The sequence below is a fragment of the Centruroides sculpturatus genome, unplaced genomic scaffold (genome assembly GCF_000671375.1).
Source record: "Centruroides sculpturatus isolate CEXI.00-Female unplaced genomic scaffold, Cexi_2.0 scaffold234, whole genome shotgun sequence".
In the NCBI taxonomy this organism is placed as follows: Eukaryota; Metazoa; Arthropoda; class Arachnida; order Scorpiones; family Buthidae; genus Centruroides; species Centruroides sculpturatus.
In genome coordinates, this window is record NW_019384411.1 from 289,785 (window position 1) to 309,255 (window position 19,471).

Here is a 19,471-nt window from a genome sequence, read left to right on the forward strand (position 1 = left end):
ATTTATTTATTAATAAAAATACTCCAGGAACTGGCTTATATTATAGTGCAGAAACTCCCTATCTTGGTATTCACTCAGCAGAATGGTGCAAGTTCAGAAAAATGAAGTTTTTAGTCTTCTAAGAACTGCTTCAGGTCACAAATTTCAAATAAAAATTAAATTATTAGAAGTATCTTAATATTTATCAGTTTTTTATTATTGCATCCAAAAATTTGATATTTTTATTCTTTTTATCTTCATTACTTTTGATTTTTCAGATTTACCAACTCTAATAAGCTTGGTATTGAATTTAACTTATGGAAGTCTATTTTTGACTTTTCCACAGGACTAAAACATTTTGAAATTGATTATATTTTACACCAATCAAAATAAATTTTAACATAGTTTCCCAACTTAGTCATTCTGTTGTATGAATTGTTTGAGTCCCTTGTTATTTTTGGTACTGAAAGTTATCTCCTGAAATTGTGTTGCTAAAAGTACACTTAATAATATTAAAGATGAGATTATTTATGGAAATATCTAGTAACATTAGTTTACCTGGCATAAATATTGTAAATATTGAAAAGATACAAATGCAGCTGTGATTGAGACAGTTTGGACCTTATCAGAGCTGTAGACCATGTCTGCAAGAGTAAAAAAGTCAAAGGAATTGATGGTGTATATGTGAATTTTCGTTAGATATAAAATTTTACTCTGGGATAATCTGCATCAGCTCTGGAAGTAGTAGATGTAATACCATTTTGTGTTTTATGAGCTTTTAGCAGTCTCTACTAAAGTGAAAAGCAGATGCTTTTTAGCATTGTTTTGAGAAATATTTATCTACTTTTGTAATTCTTTAACTCTCTCAAAATAGTATTAAACCATACGCAACATTTTTCTTTTGCGGTTTTTCTATTAAATTTTTTGTTTTGGTTAGGTTCCAATGTGCAAAACATGTTCATATTGTTTATAAAGGACTGAGCACAAGCATGAAAACTTAATCATCATGTCTGATTATAATTAAGTAATAAATTATACTTTTCATCATCATTCTTTAATAACACATCACTTGTTTTGAATGCATTTAAAACTCTCAAATTATCAATTTTACATCAGTACTCTTAATCAGTTTTTCTGATTAGTACCTCTTGAATAACTTAATTCAGCATTTATCATTACCAAAAATCATATTTTGAAATATTTTGTTTTTGGATCTATGAGTGGAACAATCTCTTTCAAAAGTTCACCTTTGATTTCCCACAAAAAATTTTTTACTTTCTTAAAAAATTCTTAAAATATAAAATGTGATTTAATGAGAGAAAACTTTCATATTTTCTTGTTTTTTAATTTTCAAGCATATTTATTAAAATTTTGGGCACTCCAGATGAACAACTGTCTTGTACAGTTGAATCTCACTTTTATAAAATTTCTATTTATTAAATTTTAACATTAAAAATAAATTTATATTTAATAAAGTGACACACATTTTATTGAATATAAATTAATTTTATGATATTTAAATTTAATAAATAAATAATTTTTGATATGTTTGCATCTGACTGTCGCACTTGAAAAGCAATTGTCTAAATTCTTTGAAAGAAATATTTTATTATTTATATGTTATTGCTTATATATATTACATATAAATATTGATAGTATTTATAATTAATTTGTTTTTTATAAATTTAAAAATATTTATTTATACTTTATATTGTCTGCTAGGAAATGAGTGTTCGTCAAGCATGTTCACCAAAACCATCCACAATGTAAGTTTAAATTAAGACTTATAAAGGAAGTTATTCCTTTTGGTAAATTAAATACAGTATGGCCAAAAAATCACTTGCCAAATGGGTATAATCACTTTCTTATTGTTTTCATGAGTTGATGGACCAGAATTAGTACTGTTCTTCAGAACATCATACATGTGACTTGTGATGGAGATGTGAAGTCTTGCATTGCTGCCAATACTTTAAACATAAGCATTGATGAGTATTGTGGTGTACATCACTCCATACTAGTATTAACTTGCATTATATACTGCATTAAAGTCATTTACATTGTCTTTTATCTGTAATTTTCAATATATCCTCTCTCCCTATTTGGCAAAAGATTTTTTGGCCACATTGCACAATGCATCCATTTAAATTTTCTATCACACTTAATGTTCTCTCCTCCTTTTCTCTTAAATACAAATACATAACTAGTTCTGTTATTGAGATCTTACAAAGGGAGATCATAAATAGTTAATCAAGAATTTGTACAAAATTGGACTCAAACAATAGAGGCTGATGAATGATAAAAAGTGCTAGAATAGTAGCACTAAATTGTAAAATAAAATTAAAACAAAGAGGAATTTTTACAATTAATTACCTAAACTGACCAATATCAAAATAATATCCTAATCTAAATTTCTAAGTCAGCTGTAAATTCAATTGCAAAAGTAGTAACAATAAAGTCAACTTCCACTACTACTGAAAAAGTTTTTTCTACCTGTTCTTTTATACAAACAAAAATTAGAAATACAATCATTCCTGAGCTTTTAGGTGCACTTGTTTACTTAAACTATTGCTATCAAGAAAGAAATGCATTGGTTAACTGCTTATTTGGAAGAAAGCTTATAGACTAACTGGTTATTAGAAAACTCCTATTATTTGACAACCCTAGTTCAAGCTAAATTTATTTTGTGAATAACATGACTAACAGGCATTATATTTTAACTTGTTTTTTCTGATTTTATGCATGAAATTTACATGAAAGAAAACTTTATTATTATGAAAATTAATTGAATTGTACTAGATTAAATATTTCAAGAATTTTCACTATTAAGTTTTTATTTACAATTAAACACGTATTTAATGTGCAGTTATTAAAAATTAAATATAAAATGAATCATAATTAAAAAGTAAATAACATTTTATATTTTTAAGTTATAATTTATTAGATTTTCTTTTATTAAAAAAAAATGTAACAAATCACAGTCTAATCTAGTTTATTGAATTTTAAAAGTGTGTATTCTCTATTTCATTTTCTTTATTTTTATTTGAAATATTTTAAAAAATCATTAATGAATCCAAGTATTGCAATTTTCTGCAAATAATTTATGAGTTATCTGTCAATGTTAAATTTCAATTATGAGCTTGCTCAACAGCTTTTTCTTTGTCTATGCTCACTAAGAGTGCCATTGAAAGTTGTGAAAATTCTTCATACATTGCACTATAGTAAAATTTCTTTGTTTACAAATTAATTTTAAGAGTCTATTATACTGTAGATTTTGCTTTTCTGGTTAAGGTGACTAAGTAAATCAGTAGTAGTAATATCTGAATTCTTTACAGTAAATTAAATGTTGGAGTTATTTAGTGAGAAATGCAACTTTTATCAGTACATGCTGTGTAAGCCAAATAAATATGGCATCAAAATTTTTGTTAGTTGATTCCCATATATACCACATGCTCAACTTGGAAATTTATTGTGAGAAACAACACAATGTCCCATATTTCATTTTGAATTTGCCTGAAGTGGTGAAATGCTTGACGAGAGATACAGCTCGATCCAGCAGAAACATAATGGACAAATGGTTTATGAATAATAAATTAGCTATGGATCTATTTTAAAATGATAAACTGACAATTGTGGGAACAATTAGAAAAATGGACAAGAGTTACTGACAAGATTTGTAGATATTGGAAAAGGAAAAAGTTTTTAGTAGCATATATGCTTTTCAAAAACATTTCACCCTAGTATCATATGTTCCTAAGAAGGAAAAAAAAAAAAATGCTACTGTTATCATCTAGGTGCCATATTTCTACTATTGTTGAAGAAATGCAGTCTTCATAAAAACCTGAGATTATTACTTTCTATTCTAAAGAGAGAGTTGATATTCTAGATTACAGGTTCTCAAACTTATTTCAACCACCACCCACTTTAAGATTAAAAAAAATCCAGTGCCCCCATATTTTTTAACTTACCTTTTTTACATTACCATCTGTTGCATATCTTAAAACAGTTATTGCAAATATAATGTTTAAGCATGCATTATTATATGTATAGGATAGATAGAGTGTGACCCATATTCTATTTCTGAGATCAAAGAATGTTTCAATGAGAAGAAATAAAACTCATATTTAAATCACTGAGCCTTCTACTGCCCCCTGAAAGTCTCCAGTGCCCACAAGGGGGTGTTATTGTCCACTTTGAGAAATGATGTTCTAGATCATATGACAGCTACATACAATTGCACTAGGAATTCTCAAAGGTGACAAAAAGGTTTCTATTTCATAGTTGGCATAAGCTTGCAAATTATACATTTTGTAAATGGAAATATGTCAGAATTTGCTAGCAGAAGAGATTATTTGAAAAAAATGCACATTATAAATGATGTACAGACAAATTAATAGAAGAGAAACATTTCTCATACTGTTCAAATATGTTCAAAAAGCCATAAAAAATTCCATCCAACTTGGATGCCAGCATTTCTCAAATTTCAACTGCCAAACTATGAAAAGGAAGAATAGAAGAAAGAAATCAAAATGGTAGTAAATGAATATATTGTCGTCAACTGCTCTCTTCTGTTAACAGATGTACTGTACATATTTGTGAATTTTATAGTTAACTAGCTTACCTGTCGCGCATTGCTGCAATCTCAGAAGAAAGGAAATTCAAGCAAACTCATTATGATAAAATTAAATTTACATTTTATCATTTTCATTGAAACTTATTATTATTATTCATTTTCATCGGGAAAACATTTCAAAGTGTCATTTCAATTTTATTTATTTATTTGAGTGCTTTGTGGATACACAATATTTTTTGTTTTTCCATCTGGTGCGTACACGAATAAATCAAAAGGTTTTCCGACGCGTTAGTTGGCCACATATAGTTGTCCAAGCGAGAAGCACGGATTCTTTAAATTTAGCCCACATACTCGCAGAGATTGCTAGAAGTGCGATATTCCCCATTTTTATATATATATTTTTAATCCTTCATAATTTTGATTATTTAATTGCTCCTTCCTCTCTTCCTTGGCGTGTTGTGAAATTTCTCTTAGTTGGATAATAAACCGTTTTATTGTAATTTGTCTTTTTAAATTATTTTGAGTTGATATTAAAATTTGGAAAAGGGGGATCCCTAGATCGGTAAAATAGGCGAATTTCCTTCTACAACTTCGGTTGTTGTTCATGATACAGTTAAGGCTTTAACATAGTTTGAGCGATTACGTAATTAGCAAAAAAAAAGTTGAAATAAAGTGATTAAACAAAAATTTTAACAAATATCGTAAATAATAAATGCATATATATAGATACTTTTTGGAGGGGGAAATGGTCTTCACAATTTGAAATCGATCGAACACACTGTGCTCGAATGCTCTTGTAAACGCGCGCCATCTGTTGTAGGGTAAATGCCAGAAACCTTTGCGGGAGTGTATTAAAAAAAACTTCCCAAAGCTTCATGGCAATTGTACTATGCCACAAACCTTCACGGGAGTATATTAAACAACTTCTCAAAGTTTCACGTCAATCGAATAAACGGTGTGGTAATGCATGAAGGACACACACACACACACACACACACATTTTTATATATATAGATAATTCAAAAATAATTAGCTACATACATGTTGTATCTTTTTAACTTTTGCTATTAAAATTTCTATATATGTAAAGTAATTGAGAGAATTATAAAATTCATAAAAATACAAATAAAATAGAATAAACATATTAAAGGTTAAATATAAATGTAAAAAAAAAAGGGTTAATAAAAGGTCAAGAAATCCTTGGAGTTGACAGACAAAAAAGTTTGAGGACTCTGTAGTATATTGTATTTTCATTCTTAGGATTTTCATGCATTCAATAGAATATTTTATTTACTAAATTTTTAACAAATATGTGTAATATTTATAATGTGTTTTTAATGTATATATATTGTTTTTTTCAAACCATACATATTAAAAGAATGTGTAGTATCATACATATGTTTTATTATGTTTCGTATAGTTGCTTCTTTCACATCATACAGTATTATGCCAAATATACAACTTCCAGAAACTCAGAATTACCAGTAAACTGCTAATTTTGAATTTGGTGGGCTTACAGTATAGATGTAGTTTTTCACACAGCTGATGTTTTTGGTTTCTTTGACATACATATCACAATTTACCAGTTCTAATGTGAGGTGTTGGCCTGTGGTGTGTTAAATACAATTTAGTTATGTAAGTACTTTCCATTGTTTATTTTAAATTTTAAGTATATTTTTAGTCCATGTTCAGAAATCCAGATCACTTTTAATCTCAAGTTTGCCAGATATTTTACCTAGTACTGCTTTGATAATTACAGTAGAACCTCGATTATCTGCCCTAATTGGGGACTGGGGTTGGTCGGATAATTGAAAAGTCAGATAACCGAAAAGTATGAAAAAATCCATTATTAGTGTAGTATATTATTATATCCCATGTAATTAGTATATTAGTATATTAGTATATCGCTATTAACCTATTTTGCATTGAATTTTCATCGATGTTAAGCCTAACAAAAATTTTTTAAAATAATAATCGTCGCTATTGTAGCGCCACATCACTAGCGGACATTTGAAATTTGCCGACTAGGACGGTCGGTTGATCGGGGGGGTCGGTTGATCGGAGGGGTGGATAATCGAGGTTCTACTGTATATAAATTGCTATTTTTTTTTTGTATTTAAATAATTTTTTGTTTTCATTGTGGTTTTTTTTAGTGTTTTGTATTGACACAAATTTAACACTTAGTGCTTTTGCATAAACTAAAGTGGAAGCAGACCTTATATTTGTTCAAATGATTACATAAAATTATACAGACAGAGTCTTTTAACTCCCAACTCCTCTGACAACATTACACTGATCACGTGTGGATCCTTTCTTAATATTTGTTGCACTTTATCAATGTTACTGTCCATAGTTGATGTCTTTGGATGACCACTTTTTGAATCAGTTTTAATTGCCTCTCGGCCATCTTTGAATTGACTAAGCCAGTCATCAACTTGTTTTCGGCACAGGCAATCATTCCCATATACTTGTTTCAGTAACTTAAATGTTTTGGTAAAAGTTTTCTTTAGTTTTACTCAGAACTTAATGTTGACATGTTGTCCATTGCAATCTTCTGATGAGTGTCATAAAATAACCCTTACATTTCATGCCACAAAGGATTGTTATGAATTGATTCAAATGCTATTGCATGCAATTGATAATATAATGTTCAAAATTTTGAATTTGACCATTAATACTAGTTGCACCATCTAGTTATATTTCTAGAGTAAAAGTTGTTTCTTTTTAGGCAATCTATATATACATTATACTGAAATTTGCAGTAAATTTCATTATTTATTCATTTTTTATTTTCTCTGGTAGGATTGTTTATATCAGTGATGAGCAACCTTTTCTAGATGCAGGCCACAAGGGGAATATCACGGACTTCTGATGGACCACGTATCTGGCTTTGTTATATATAACAGAGAAAAAATATGGCAATTAGTCAAAAAATGACCTCCCAAAATTTTTACATTTTTATAGTCTGGACCTTGAAAGGTCAAGAAATGCAAAAAAAATTCAGGGGTTTCTCTGTGTGTTTGTGTGAGGGGACATGACTTTGTTCACCCTCTTTGAATCTTAACTTCTGTGCTTTTTGTTGAAAATTTCTGAAATTTGGCAAGGTTTGTGTTTTATTGCAAGGGATTAATGCTATTAAATTTTCATAATTAAATGTTGAGGAGTGGGGAATAGAAGGGGGTCATATGTCACATCTCAAGTAGGGTCAGACTTAATGATGATTTTATTCATTATTAGCATTTATAATTTTTTATAAAACTCAACCATACCCTCAAAATTAAGCTTTTTGCCATTTTATAATAATTAAAAATATAAAAAGTTTTTAAATAAAATATCATAATGGGTGGTGCCATATGCAGTTTTAAATGTTTCCAGGAAAGTTAAGAAACTCGTTGTGGATTTTTTTCTCGTTAGAGTTGCAAACTAGGCCAACATAATTCATAACCACTAGTTACAGCTACTTGCTTCTGGAAACTTTTCTAGGCTGTAAAAATGCACAATAGCAGGCACCAGTATATTAATGAAAGGAACAGGTTGTTTGAGTAATCCTGTGACAAGGTCACAATGTGTTACCAAAAATAGCTCTTGAACTTTATAAGTGGTGTGAATAGTCTTGCCTTTGGGATATATATCTCCAAAAATCTTGAAAATAGAGTTGCATACCTGTCATCATACCTAATCATTATCCTTTATTGATAGTGCCCAAAAGTTTTCCTATTTGAAATAATTTTTTATCAAAATCATTATGGAGAAGTATTTTGATCAATGATCACACAGCAAATTCTTGCTTATTTCATTTTAGTAGAAATACTTCACTAATTATGCTCTGTTAGAAGCACTCTAGTAGAACTTTTAATGTGAAAGGATAATGGCAGTAATTTAATCTTTACAGAGATGTATTACAGATAAAGATAGCACTAAAAGATATACCAGTATGTAACATATCTTTCTTTAGTTTAGAAATTATTTAGTACAATATCATCAGACAAGAGTCTGATGACTTTTTCTGTGGTAATTTGATGAATTTCTTATTTTTTCTTATTGCCTATTTTTAAAATTAGCCTTGCATTGGCAGGAAATATGAATAAAAAAATGTATTGTAGATCTGTTTTACAGAAATTCTTGATTTTAATGTCAGGTAACATCAGTGTGGGGAAGTCTAAAAATTAGTGACAAATGTGATACAGTAGATAGGGGTAAGGTGGTCAAAAAAAAAACTTAAAATAGGTGATATCATATTTGAATGAATCCTTGTGGGCTGCATGTGGCTTGGGGGCTATGGGTTGCTCATGACTGGTTTATATAATAGTTTCTGTTAGTTTCTCAAGAAATATTTAATAATAAATTACTTACTCATTTCACTGTAAGGAATGATACAAACCTCAGATTCCAGCATTTTTTTCCTTAAAGTATTTGTTCAGTAAAAATAGTATCAAGTGTATGTCATCTGGGTTGACAAGTTAGGAAGGTAGAAAATCTTTTCATACAAAATTTAAAATATTAGAAATGTCAAAGATTATGTGCCGTGGCACTTGTGAGATGCTTGTGTGACTCATACAGGATTATTAATTTAATAAGTTATTAATCTAATTTACAGCATAAATAACCAACAAAGTATTTTATGTTTGCTGTTCTATAAAGAAACACTGTTAAAATTTGTATATTTTGCTACAAACTTAATAAATCTATCCATGTTTTGTAACAAAAAATGGACAACTAACATATTTTGAAAATACTGATACACAATTGTTTTAATGAATTATGCTAAAATATAAAATTTATAAATCAAATTAGTAATAGCTAATTATTTACTTTAATTAAAATAAAATATAACAGTAAACTATATTAGTCAATAAATATGTTAAATATAGCTTGTGTGATATTAGAAATTTACTCAAAAATAAAAATATGTTCTTTGTTTCGTTTGCAGATTTATCGAAACCATTTCATCTAAATAAATATCATGCAAGATATTTTCTATATTATTGTATATTAAAAATATAGGGAATTTATATTTTATGGAAAGAAAAATAATAAAATATGAAATATGATTTTTATTAAATTTAATTTTCTTAGAGAATGTATAATTTACTATCTTCGTTGTATAATGTGGATTTTACTATTTTTTGATGTGTAAAAAAGTAAAATTTTTATTGTAACACAATAATAAAATGAACTTAATGTATTACAAACAGTAATATTTTTCAAAGAATGATTTTTTAGAAAATAATTCAGAAAAATCTGAAAATTTAATCAAAATTATCAAAGTATTGATTGTTCTTCAATTTAAAAACCTATATTAATGAACTTTCAAGAAAACAGTTTTACAGTAGTATGAAGTAATAGCTATAAAGTAAAGAACCTTTAAAAATTCATCAATTTATGGCAGTCTTCAATCTGTTGTCAAGTTCTAAAATAAAATGAGTGATGTACTGTAAGTGTGAAGAAATGTAAAATTGTATATAAGTAATATGGAACAAAATTAACATTTTTAGATTAACAATTAAAAATTACAGGAATTGATAAATACAAAGCAAAAATTATTAAGATTAAAAGAGGAAGTTATTTCAGTAGAAATCTAAGGACAAAGATGGCCAAAAGTGTTGAATTTTATGTTTCGTTGCTTTATTTTTACAGTTAAAAGTTGTTTTATTTAAAAAAATTAATGCTTTTATTAAATTCATAAAATTATATCTATTCTTTATCTAATTTTGTTTACTATTTAATTTACTTTTCAAAGAATAATCAAGAAATCAGAATATTTCATTTAAATGTAATAAAGGATGCTACTTCTAAAAATTTGCACAAATTTCAAAGTTGTTTAAAATTATTTATTTTAAAGTAAGGTTTTTTGATATGGATAAGTTGTTTAACATTCAGATGAAAAGATCATAACTGCAATCAGCTATAATTTGAATTTTAGTCTTAGCCTTTTCCATTAACCTCCAGAAGTAGTCAGCTTTGAAGTGGCAAAGTTCTGCATCAATCCTGTCCAATTCCTTTGTAGATGCAGCTATCAAACTATTTTCATAAACATTTTGCTTCAATTGGTGTCTCAGTGACAGAACTTTGGCTTCGCAGGAGATGTATCAAATTCTGTAATGGTCCAACTTGGCAACTGTGTTGTGAGCATAATGGGCAGTGACCATGTCTGGCCAGAAGTCATATCCTTGGTGAGGGTAGTATTTCTTTAAGAAACATACCAGCCTCTTCTGAATGCATTTGTTACCATACACTTCTTTGGTGATGGAGAACTGTGACAAGGCAATGAAGGCCTATGAATTTTCTTTTGGAATGATTATCAGAACCAGAAGCTTTGATGAAAACTTGGAATGTTGTTTGAAGGATCCACATCTAGCCCTTTAGTGAAATAGTTACCAGCATATTCACTTTCATCAATTTTCAGTATAAAAGTTTGCCAATTACATTTCTTTGATCAAATTCATTTAATGCTTTTTCAATAAATGGAATTAAGAACATTCTAGAAAGAATTATACTGTTTCATGTGAATGTGCAATTATTTAAAATTATCGAAATAGGCTATAGAAATTTGTGTAGATTTTTAGGATACACATCTATATTCATTGGTGCTATGTGAATAATCTGTGAGTAGGTACCAAGATTAACAGAAAATGATTTAGAATGATATTTTTTGTGATTAATTAATCTATAATAAATTGTTTAATATATAGTTTCACAGTATATCAGTCAATTTGAATTCATTTGTGCATCAGATGGACAAATAAATAGATTATCTGAGTTTACTGAGATACAAAGACAAATCAAAAAATAAACAAGCAGTTATTTATTGTGATATTGTCACAATACTGGGCTTCAATTTTTAATCATATTTTAATTTAAAAAAAAAAATGGCACAACTTCTGATTCAGACCTGAAATTCATATATTGTTAATCAAGGTCTCTGCTCTTAAGCTTTCCTTGTCGGTTCTCAATTGTAATAGTACATTTCTTTTAAATATCATATTTCTCCTGATCACAATGAAGTCATGCCAGTCATCTATCTAACACCATTCCGGAGAAAATTTTGAATGGAAATTACATAACTCCCAGTCCAGACTTAAGTCTGTATATATAGTTAATCTGGACCAATCATATTAAAATAAAATTCAATATGAATTACTACACATTTTAATAATATTTCATTTTTAAAATTGATATGTACAATAATAATTTATATAAGTCATGTTTGTTATAATCCAAGCCAGTAATTAACTCTAACTCTACAATTACATTTTTCTATATTTAGCATTCTTACAAACTTTTTATTACACAGAGAGAGAGCCCCTGGACCCTTCCTAGTTATGCCAGTGATAGATAGTATAATTCATAGGACACACTATTCAAGTGTTATTGTTGGTTCTTATATAAATTACATCAATATTTTGAAGTCTCTTTGAAAGTCATCAACATATTTCCATATTTTTTTTACTTCTAATACATTTTTGCAGTCAGTATTATTGAATACAACTGTCAAGATAAGGCAAAGCAATTGAGCAGTATTCAAGGGTCCATGAATGATTCTGATGGAATTTCTTGAACCTGGGCAAACTATTAATGCTGCTTGGTATGTTGTGACACTTTGTAAACTCTGTTGTACATTGTGTAATAAATGTCCTGGGAAGATGATCATGCAGCATGACAATGCAAGGTCCCATGCTGCTTGTTATACCATAGAGGAAATTTGGAGGAAAATGAGGTGGAGAGTTCTTCTGCATCCTGCCTACATCCCCAATTTAGCATCTTCTGATAATCATGTTTTTGGTGATGCAAATGAAAACATGAGGCCAATGCTATGAAACAATGGAAGACATGAAGAAAGCGGTACATCAGTTTTTTGCATTGTTGGAAGAAAGTTCTATTATAAAGGAATTTTCAAGTTTTGACAACAGTGGGAAAAATGAATCCAAAAATGGAGACTAAATGGAAAAATAAAGAAAAGTCTGAAAATAATGTGATGTAGTATTTGTTTTTCCAAAAATAAATTAGTCTGATTTATAAAAAGTTATTGTTCATGACTTTCAGTATGACCCTAGTATTGTGAAAATAAATGATAAGATAATCTGATTATGATATGCATCATTTAAAAATTAGAAGAACGAGGAGAAATCAGAAAATTTGAATTGCCTCTCTCCATAGAAAGGCTGTAGTGAATTTTACATAATACTTTTTTATTTCAATAAAAAAAAAAATTATTACCTTAGCCTGGAATAATTGATTAACTATACAGTTCTTATGAAAATATGCAGATATAAACAATTATAATATTTAATATGGAAATACTAATTTATTTTAACTGAAATATGATAAGTTATTCATACATAAGTGTGAGAGCAGGTAAGGTCCACTATATGCTGAGGATTGTTTTGGTAACTAGACAGTGTCACTATACAGTGTTTCTTTACTGTTAAATTTGTCTTGTCTCCAACAGAACTTTCAAGTAAGATCAAAAACATTTGTTTTGATTAAAATTTTTCATGTGCTGAAAAACTGATACACTGACATCTTCCAATGTCAGTGTATCAGTTTAACTACTTTTTCAATTTTTTTGATGCTTCTAATCCCATCTTCAAAGAATGTTTTGGTTATGATCAAAGCCATGTGCACCATGTCCTTAACTTCATTATTGCTGGCAACATTTGTCCCCAAAAGCTTCTTTTATCAGTTTAAACATACAAAGATCTGATCTGAAAGAGAGAAGCCGGATTCTATGGAGGTTCTGTGGAGAAATTAAGTTTAGCTATTTTTTTTCAATGGAGGATGCACATCGTAATGCAGCAAAAGAACTCCCTTTGGAACCAAACATATGCCTGTTACAAATTGCTGATTTGAAATTTGATTGCAATATTTCATTATATTAGCATATAGAAACTGCAACTGTAGATATTCAAAAACAAAACCTTTGTTTGCTGCAAAACAATTTAATTGCAAGTTTTTGATCTTTTTTAAGAGCATCTTTAGGTAAAATACATAATCAAACAAAACAATAGAATAGAATATAAAAGCATTGAAACAGTGAATGCCAGTTAATTTAAATTAAAAAACTTAAAACACCAAAAGGACTCTGATTACAAATTTAAGTGTTCCAACTCCCATATTCAAATAGGCAAAGACTATGTTTAGACACATAAGTGCAAGATAAAATAAACAAACAATTCAAGAGATAAAATAAACAATGTAAAAGAGGAAAATATAATGTTTTTAATTTTGATTTGTTGCCAGTTTATATTGACTGAATCAAAAAAAGCATAGATGGCAAGGGTCATAACTGGGATGGATTTCTGAATGTTTTAATTATGCTCCTTCAGTTTTGCTTCTAAAGAGCTTAAAGTGGCCCCTATGTATTGAAGGTTGTGTGCAACTCTCATTTTTTAAGAGGAAAAGTGTATACCCTTGAAATGTTGAAAGGGTTTTCATTATATTGTTGCATCTCATTTATTATAATGTTTGGTGTTGAACTGTTGTGGCCTTGAACCAAATTTGGCATTGTTCTTGCAGAAGCCTGGGATTTAAGTTGTTTTCATTTTTGGTGATGTGGGATGTTTCCATTCCAAGCTCTATTGTTTAATGATGGACTCATGTTTCCTATATTTTAATGTTAATTTGCTGTTCTGCAATGAAATAACAGTGACTTTTTGTCATAGTTAAAACAGATTTATAAACTAAGATTATGCTATTTAACCTAAATGCTGGCTTGTTGCAAGAATGTCTAGTGTATATTTTTGTTATTGCAATTTCTCTACATTTAAATTCATTTTACTTTTTGATTTGCCTTCTTAGATGTTCCTTTCTGTTGTGGTCTAGTTGTCATTCTCAATGCCTGTTGTTAGCTGCTAATACTTTAAAATTGCAAATGTGCAGAAAATAATGGCATTATAAAGAATCTTCACACACCGGATTAATGTAAGATAATCCCTCAATACATCTTTAACCGGTGGTAAATATGAGTAATACTACATGCAAACGTTTTCAGATCCCTCTCTGGGTCCTTTCTCAAGCATCGATTCGTCAGTAAAAAATTTGTTAGAACAAAGACCAGCAGAACGAAATTTTTCTAAATTGCAACATTCAAACACAAATTCTTTAGAACCATAATTTGAATTTCGATATTTGAATTATGGATCTAAAGAATTTGTGTTTGAATGTGGCAATTTAGAAGAATTTCGTTCTGCTGGTCTTTATTCTAACGAATTTTTTACTGACAAATCGATGCTTGAGAAAGGACCCAGAGAGGGATCCGAAAACGTTTGTGTGTAGTATTACTCATATTTACCACCGGTTAAAGGTTTATTGAGGGATTATTTTAATAATGCCATTTTCAATGGATTTGTGAATTATAACAATTTGTTTGTAGCTTTATGAGGTTTTCTATTCTTAGCATTAGTGAGGTTGAGGCCGAAGTTTTCATCTCTAAAATGTGAACACCGAACGGCGAGTGCCACTTACAAGATAGCGGCGCTCGACGTTCACATTTTAGAGAGAAAAACTTCGGCCACAACCTCGCTATAAATCTGTTTATTGATTAAATCTTAAGGAAATTTTGTAATTTATAACTATCATTTAAATACAGTACTCTGTTTTTAATTTTCTTTTCAAAAATGTTATATTTATTTAATTAAGAGAAGCATACATCAGTTTCTATTTATAATTTTAATGCACAAAATGCATAAAAGCAAGGAAGCATTTTGAGTTTGATTTGTTATAACATTTCCAAAGGATAATAAAATGCCTCCCTCTAACTCTAGGTATAGTGTAAGTTGTTGAATTTTTAATTTGGATATTTCCTTTGTTTAAAATGACTTTTACATTACCACATTTAAAGAATATTGTAGATAAAGTTTCAATTAGATATTTGGTATATTTTATTCTTTCATTTGTTGACTATTTTGAGTAGAGCAATAACTGCACATTAATGTTTTTATTGTACTAAAAATTTACATTAAATACTAGAAAATATACTAATTTTTTTGAACATTTTAATTTAAAGATTTATTAAATGAGGAATTTCCTGTTCTTATACACTTTATACATTTTTATTAACACACTTTTTTTTATTCATATTTATTGAATAATTATTATTATTGCTATAAACTACCACAAAAATCAAAAACCAGCAGAAATTGTAAAAAACTTGCATTTAGTAAATTTTTTTTACCATTTCTGCTAGTTTAATTTAAGAGTAATTAGTTTTTAGGCATCATTATTTATAATTTCAATTATTACTCAGATAATAGATGAAAAAGTTTAAAGAAAGAATTTGCATTTGACTTGCATTCAAAAGAATATATATACACAGGGTTAGCAAGAAATAAGTTTCCCGCTTCAGAGAACTCTGGAGTGCATTCTACTGCTTGAAATGAAACAAAATTTGGACTACAGATAATTCAAATGATGCATTTGACATTTCTTTAAAAAAAGTACAAAAATCCATTGATAGGTGGCACTGGAGCACACGGACATATTGAAGACTTTTGGTTATGGGGTTTCCTGAAGGATAATGTCTATCGTAGAAGACTTGCATCTGTGCCAGATCTGAAGGACAGCATCTGGCACCACGTTCTGGATATTCCAACAGACTCACTGCGTTCAGCTGTAGAAAATATGGTTTTGCAATTAGAGCACATTGTTCAAAATGAAGGACCTATTGAGCAGTTTTAGTGCTACATATTCAACATTTCTGTGTGCTTCAGTGCCATCTATCAACAGTTTTTTGTACTATTTTTTTATTTAAGAAATGTCAAGTGCATTATTTGAATTATCTGTAGTCTAAATTTCATCTCATTTTGAGCAGTAGAATGCACTCCAGAGCTCTCTGAAGTGGGAAACTTATTTCTTGCTAACCCTGCATTTCTTAGACAAATTTAATATAAATTATAAGTTGAAAATACAGCATCTAGATTTATTTATATTAAAGTATCAAATGAATATGAATTTGTGTTATTAATAAGTTTAGGAGCTTATATCTAGAAAAAATATTAATATATGTAATGGCTAGTCTGTCTGCATATTGTCAGAGCTTTCAATATATTTTCATTCAGATTTTCTGGTTTTGAAAGAGAGAAGTTATGTTTGTGTAAGCTACAGACAAGACATTGCAGAAGCAATTAGTTTTCTAGCAGAACTAATGATGTGTACAAAAACAGAAATTATCAACAAATTCTTAGGTCAACATTCTTCACATACTAAGTATTCTTTCTTTGATTAGATGTGTATAAAGGACAACAAATCTGTCATTGTTGATAACTTCACAAACACAAATTTGCCATAAACCTTTACTTTCATATTGGACAGCTCAGCTCAATTATTAGCTAGAAGAAGAATTGCCACACTCATTCTTCTCTTATTGCAGTTGGGTTACACAATTTCTGCGAGGAAGAGATTCCTAGAGACTCAATTTCTCGTCACATAACACTGTTGTACTCTAAAAGTTATAATTTTTTTTTTTATATTAGCTCATATTCATTCTGCCAGTAAAAACAAAAATATAGATACATTTCATAAGTTTACTTCTTCATTAATTAATAGTTATACACATGAGATTTTTATTACCAGTATCATTCCATGTGTATAATTAGATTATGTTCACAGAAATAGGTAATTGAACTAAAATAATATAATTGATAGGCAGATGGCTGAGATGGTAAAGTCTCCATTTTCTCATTCTAAGGGATTTAGTTTAAGCTTGGATTGGACATTTTTATGGCTCTGTCTTTTCACCATCCAGCCCCAACATGAGCCTGGCTGAGCTCATAACACGCTTGATAAAAGTTCTGTTAGAGCCTACAGGGTAGAAAGTTTTAAAAAATAAAAGTCATTAGTTTGAAAATTTGCATAGACACTCTTTTATTTGTGAAATTTATTTTTGCTAGTTTACATTTTAAAGAAAACAGTGGTGATGATTAATTAGCTTTATTTAATTAAAATTTTTAAGTATTTAAAAGTTTAAGGTTTTGTCTTCTGTAAAATATAAATGTCAATAATATGTGTGAAATTTTAATGACTTACTCTATACTCATAGTAATTTGTGTACAATTTTGTTTTATTGCACTGTAATTCTTAGTCTGGATAAAAATGAAGAATTAGCACATTTAAGAAGAAAAGTCTTTGATATAAACAATTTCAGAATTGTTTATGTTAAAGAATTTCGACTTGCCTTGCCTTACCTTATCTTTGTCTTTGGTTTACCCCAATTCTTCATTTTCATGTCATCTTCAGCATTTAATTTTGAATCTTTTGTTAATTAACTAATTTAATAATTATAATTTTCATAGTTTAATAAACAGACAATTTTTTTTGTTTTAATTAATCTAAACACTGTTTATTTCTATATATTTATAGGAAAGAATGTTTTTGATGGGTATGAAAACATTTAATTGGTTTACTGCATAACTTAATCGAAGTATGTAGAATCAGGATAAAATTATATAATGTAATGTTATATTAAAATAAATATTATTTATTATTTTTTTAAAATTAAAGCTTAGTTTTATATTAAAAAAAGAAATATAAAGGCTGACTATATTTATGGAGATTTTATTTTAATGCAATTCATTTTTTATTCAATTTATTTATTAAAAGTAGTTTCAGATATATATTTTAGTACAGTATATAAATATTANCTTTCAAAAATGCTTTATCATCAAATAAATAATAAATTTTGAATAAATCTTTTCAGTTAGTCTGTTATCAACATTATTATTGAATGATATTAACTTCTAAATTTTTAAAACATACCAATAGAAACAATGATAACATTTTCAGATCAGGGGTGATTTCTCTCTTGCATAAGAAAAAACTAGTCATACCTGATGAATTTACCAACATAAAAATAGTACAAAATCAAATACCTTTTATTGTAATAATTGCAGTAACAAATTTTATTTTCTGATATATTCATATGCTTATGTAATATTTACAACATGTAATACTAATTCCATATATGATGGTGATGATGCTAATACAGAAGTTCTTTAATCAGACACTGAGGAAAGGTACTGTACTGTACGTATTATCAAACAATCTATTCCTTCGGTTTATATTATAAATAGTCAAACGTTTCCCACTTGAAACTACAAACTGTTTTAATTTCTTAAGGAATCGTTAGTGGTACATGCTTCCTCTAGACAACAACTCTTCATTTACTCATGTTAAGAATTTTGCAAATTATTGTAATAATTTGATATGCTTGTGCTTTCCAGATGGTATGAAATTATGAATCTCTGTGCATTTTGGATTTTTGATGAACAGTCTGTGTAAGCAAAAAGGTGGCAAGAGACTTGGCACAAAACCATTTAGTCTACAATTTCAGTCTGTTGGAAACACAATAAACACACTACATTGTGGCTAGTCACTGAGTTTATGTGCCAAGATGAGGGCTGTTAACTTATTCTAACAAGTAAGTAGAAGAAATGATCAAGTATACATGATAACTTGATGATTTGGTGGGATGATGAGTTAAGACAGGCAAACATTTGGCCAAAAGGTCTTTGGTACAAATCATTGAAAATTTCTACTGCTATACTAATTCCAGCATTAATTCATATTAAGATTGCATATTAACTCAGCATGCAATCTTACTAAAGATTGACAGTAGAACTTCCAACCTGTTAAGTAATTCTGGATTAACTCTAGTGTTGAAATTATTTTTTCATTGCCAAAGCACATTTTTCATTTGTATTGCTTCTAGATTAAAGGAATTCTATTGTAATTACTAATATAAACAAATGCAAAATGATTGCTTATTTTTTATTTTGTTAGTTCATCTTTATACACGTTTAGGGAAAAACAAATCTAATTACAGATCAATAATTTTGACTGTAAGATAAACTTCCTTCAGAATTTAAACATTTTATTGCATATTTTAACATAATTATTGAATACAGGAATAAATCAAGATTTTCAAAT

At 28.6% G+C, this 19,471-nt stretch overlaps 1 protein-coding gene across 1 annotated transcript in view; it reads left to right on the forward strand.

Annotated features, from left to right (window-relative positions):
* LOC111619032 (mediator of RNA polymerase II transcription subunit 15-like) overlaps window positions 1–9,513 on the forward strand; it is a 47,033-nt gene extending 37,520 nt beyond the window's left edge. The window contains exons 18-20 of the mRNA XM_023360672.1: window positions 1,702–1,745; window positions 5,970–6,184; window positions 9,480–9,513. Of these exons, the coding sequence (XP_023216440.1) occupies window positions 1,702–1,745; window positions 5,970–6,045 (120 nt within the window). The 3' untranslated portion in view covers window positions 6,046–6,184; window positions 9,480–9,513. The remainder of the gene's footprint in view (window positions 1–1,701; window positions 1,746–5,969; window positions 6,185–9,479) is intronic.
* Window positions 9,514–19,471: the final 9,958 nt, after the last annotated feature.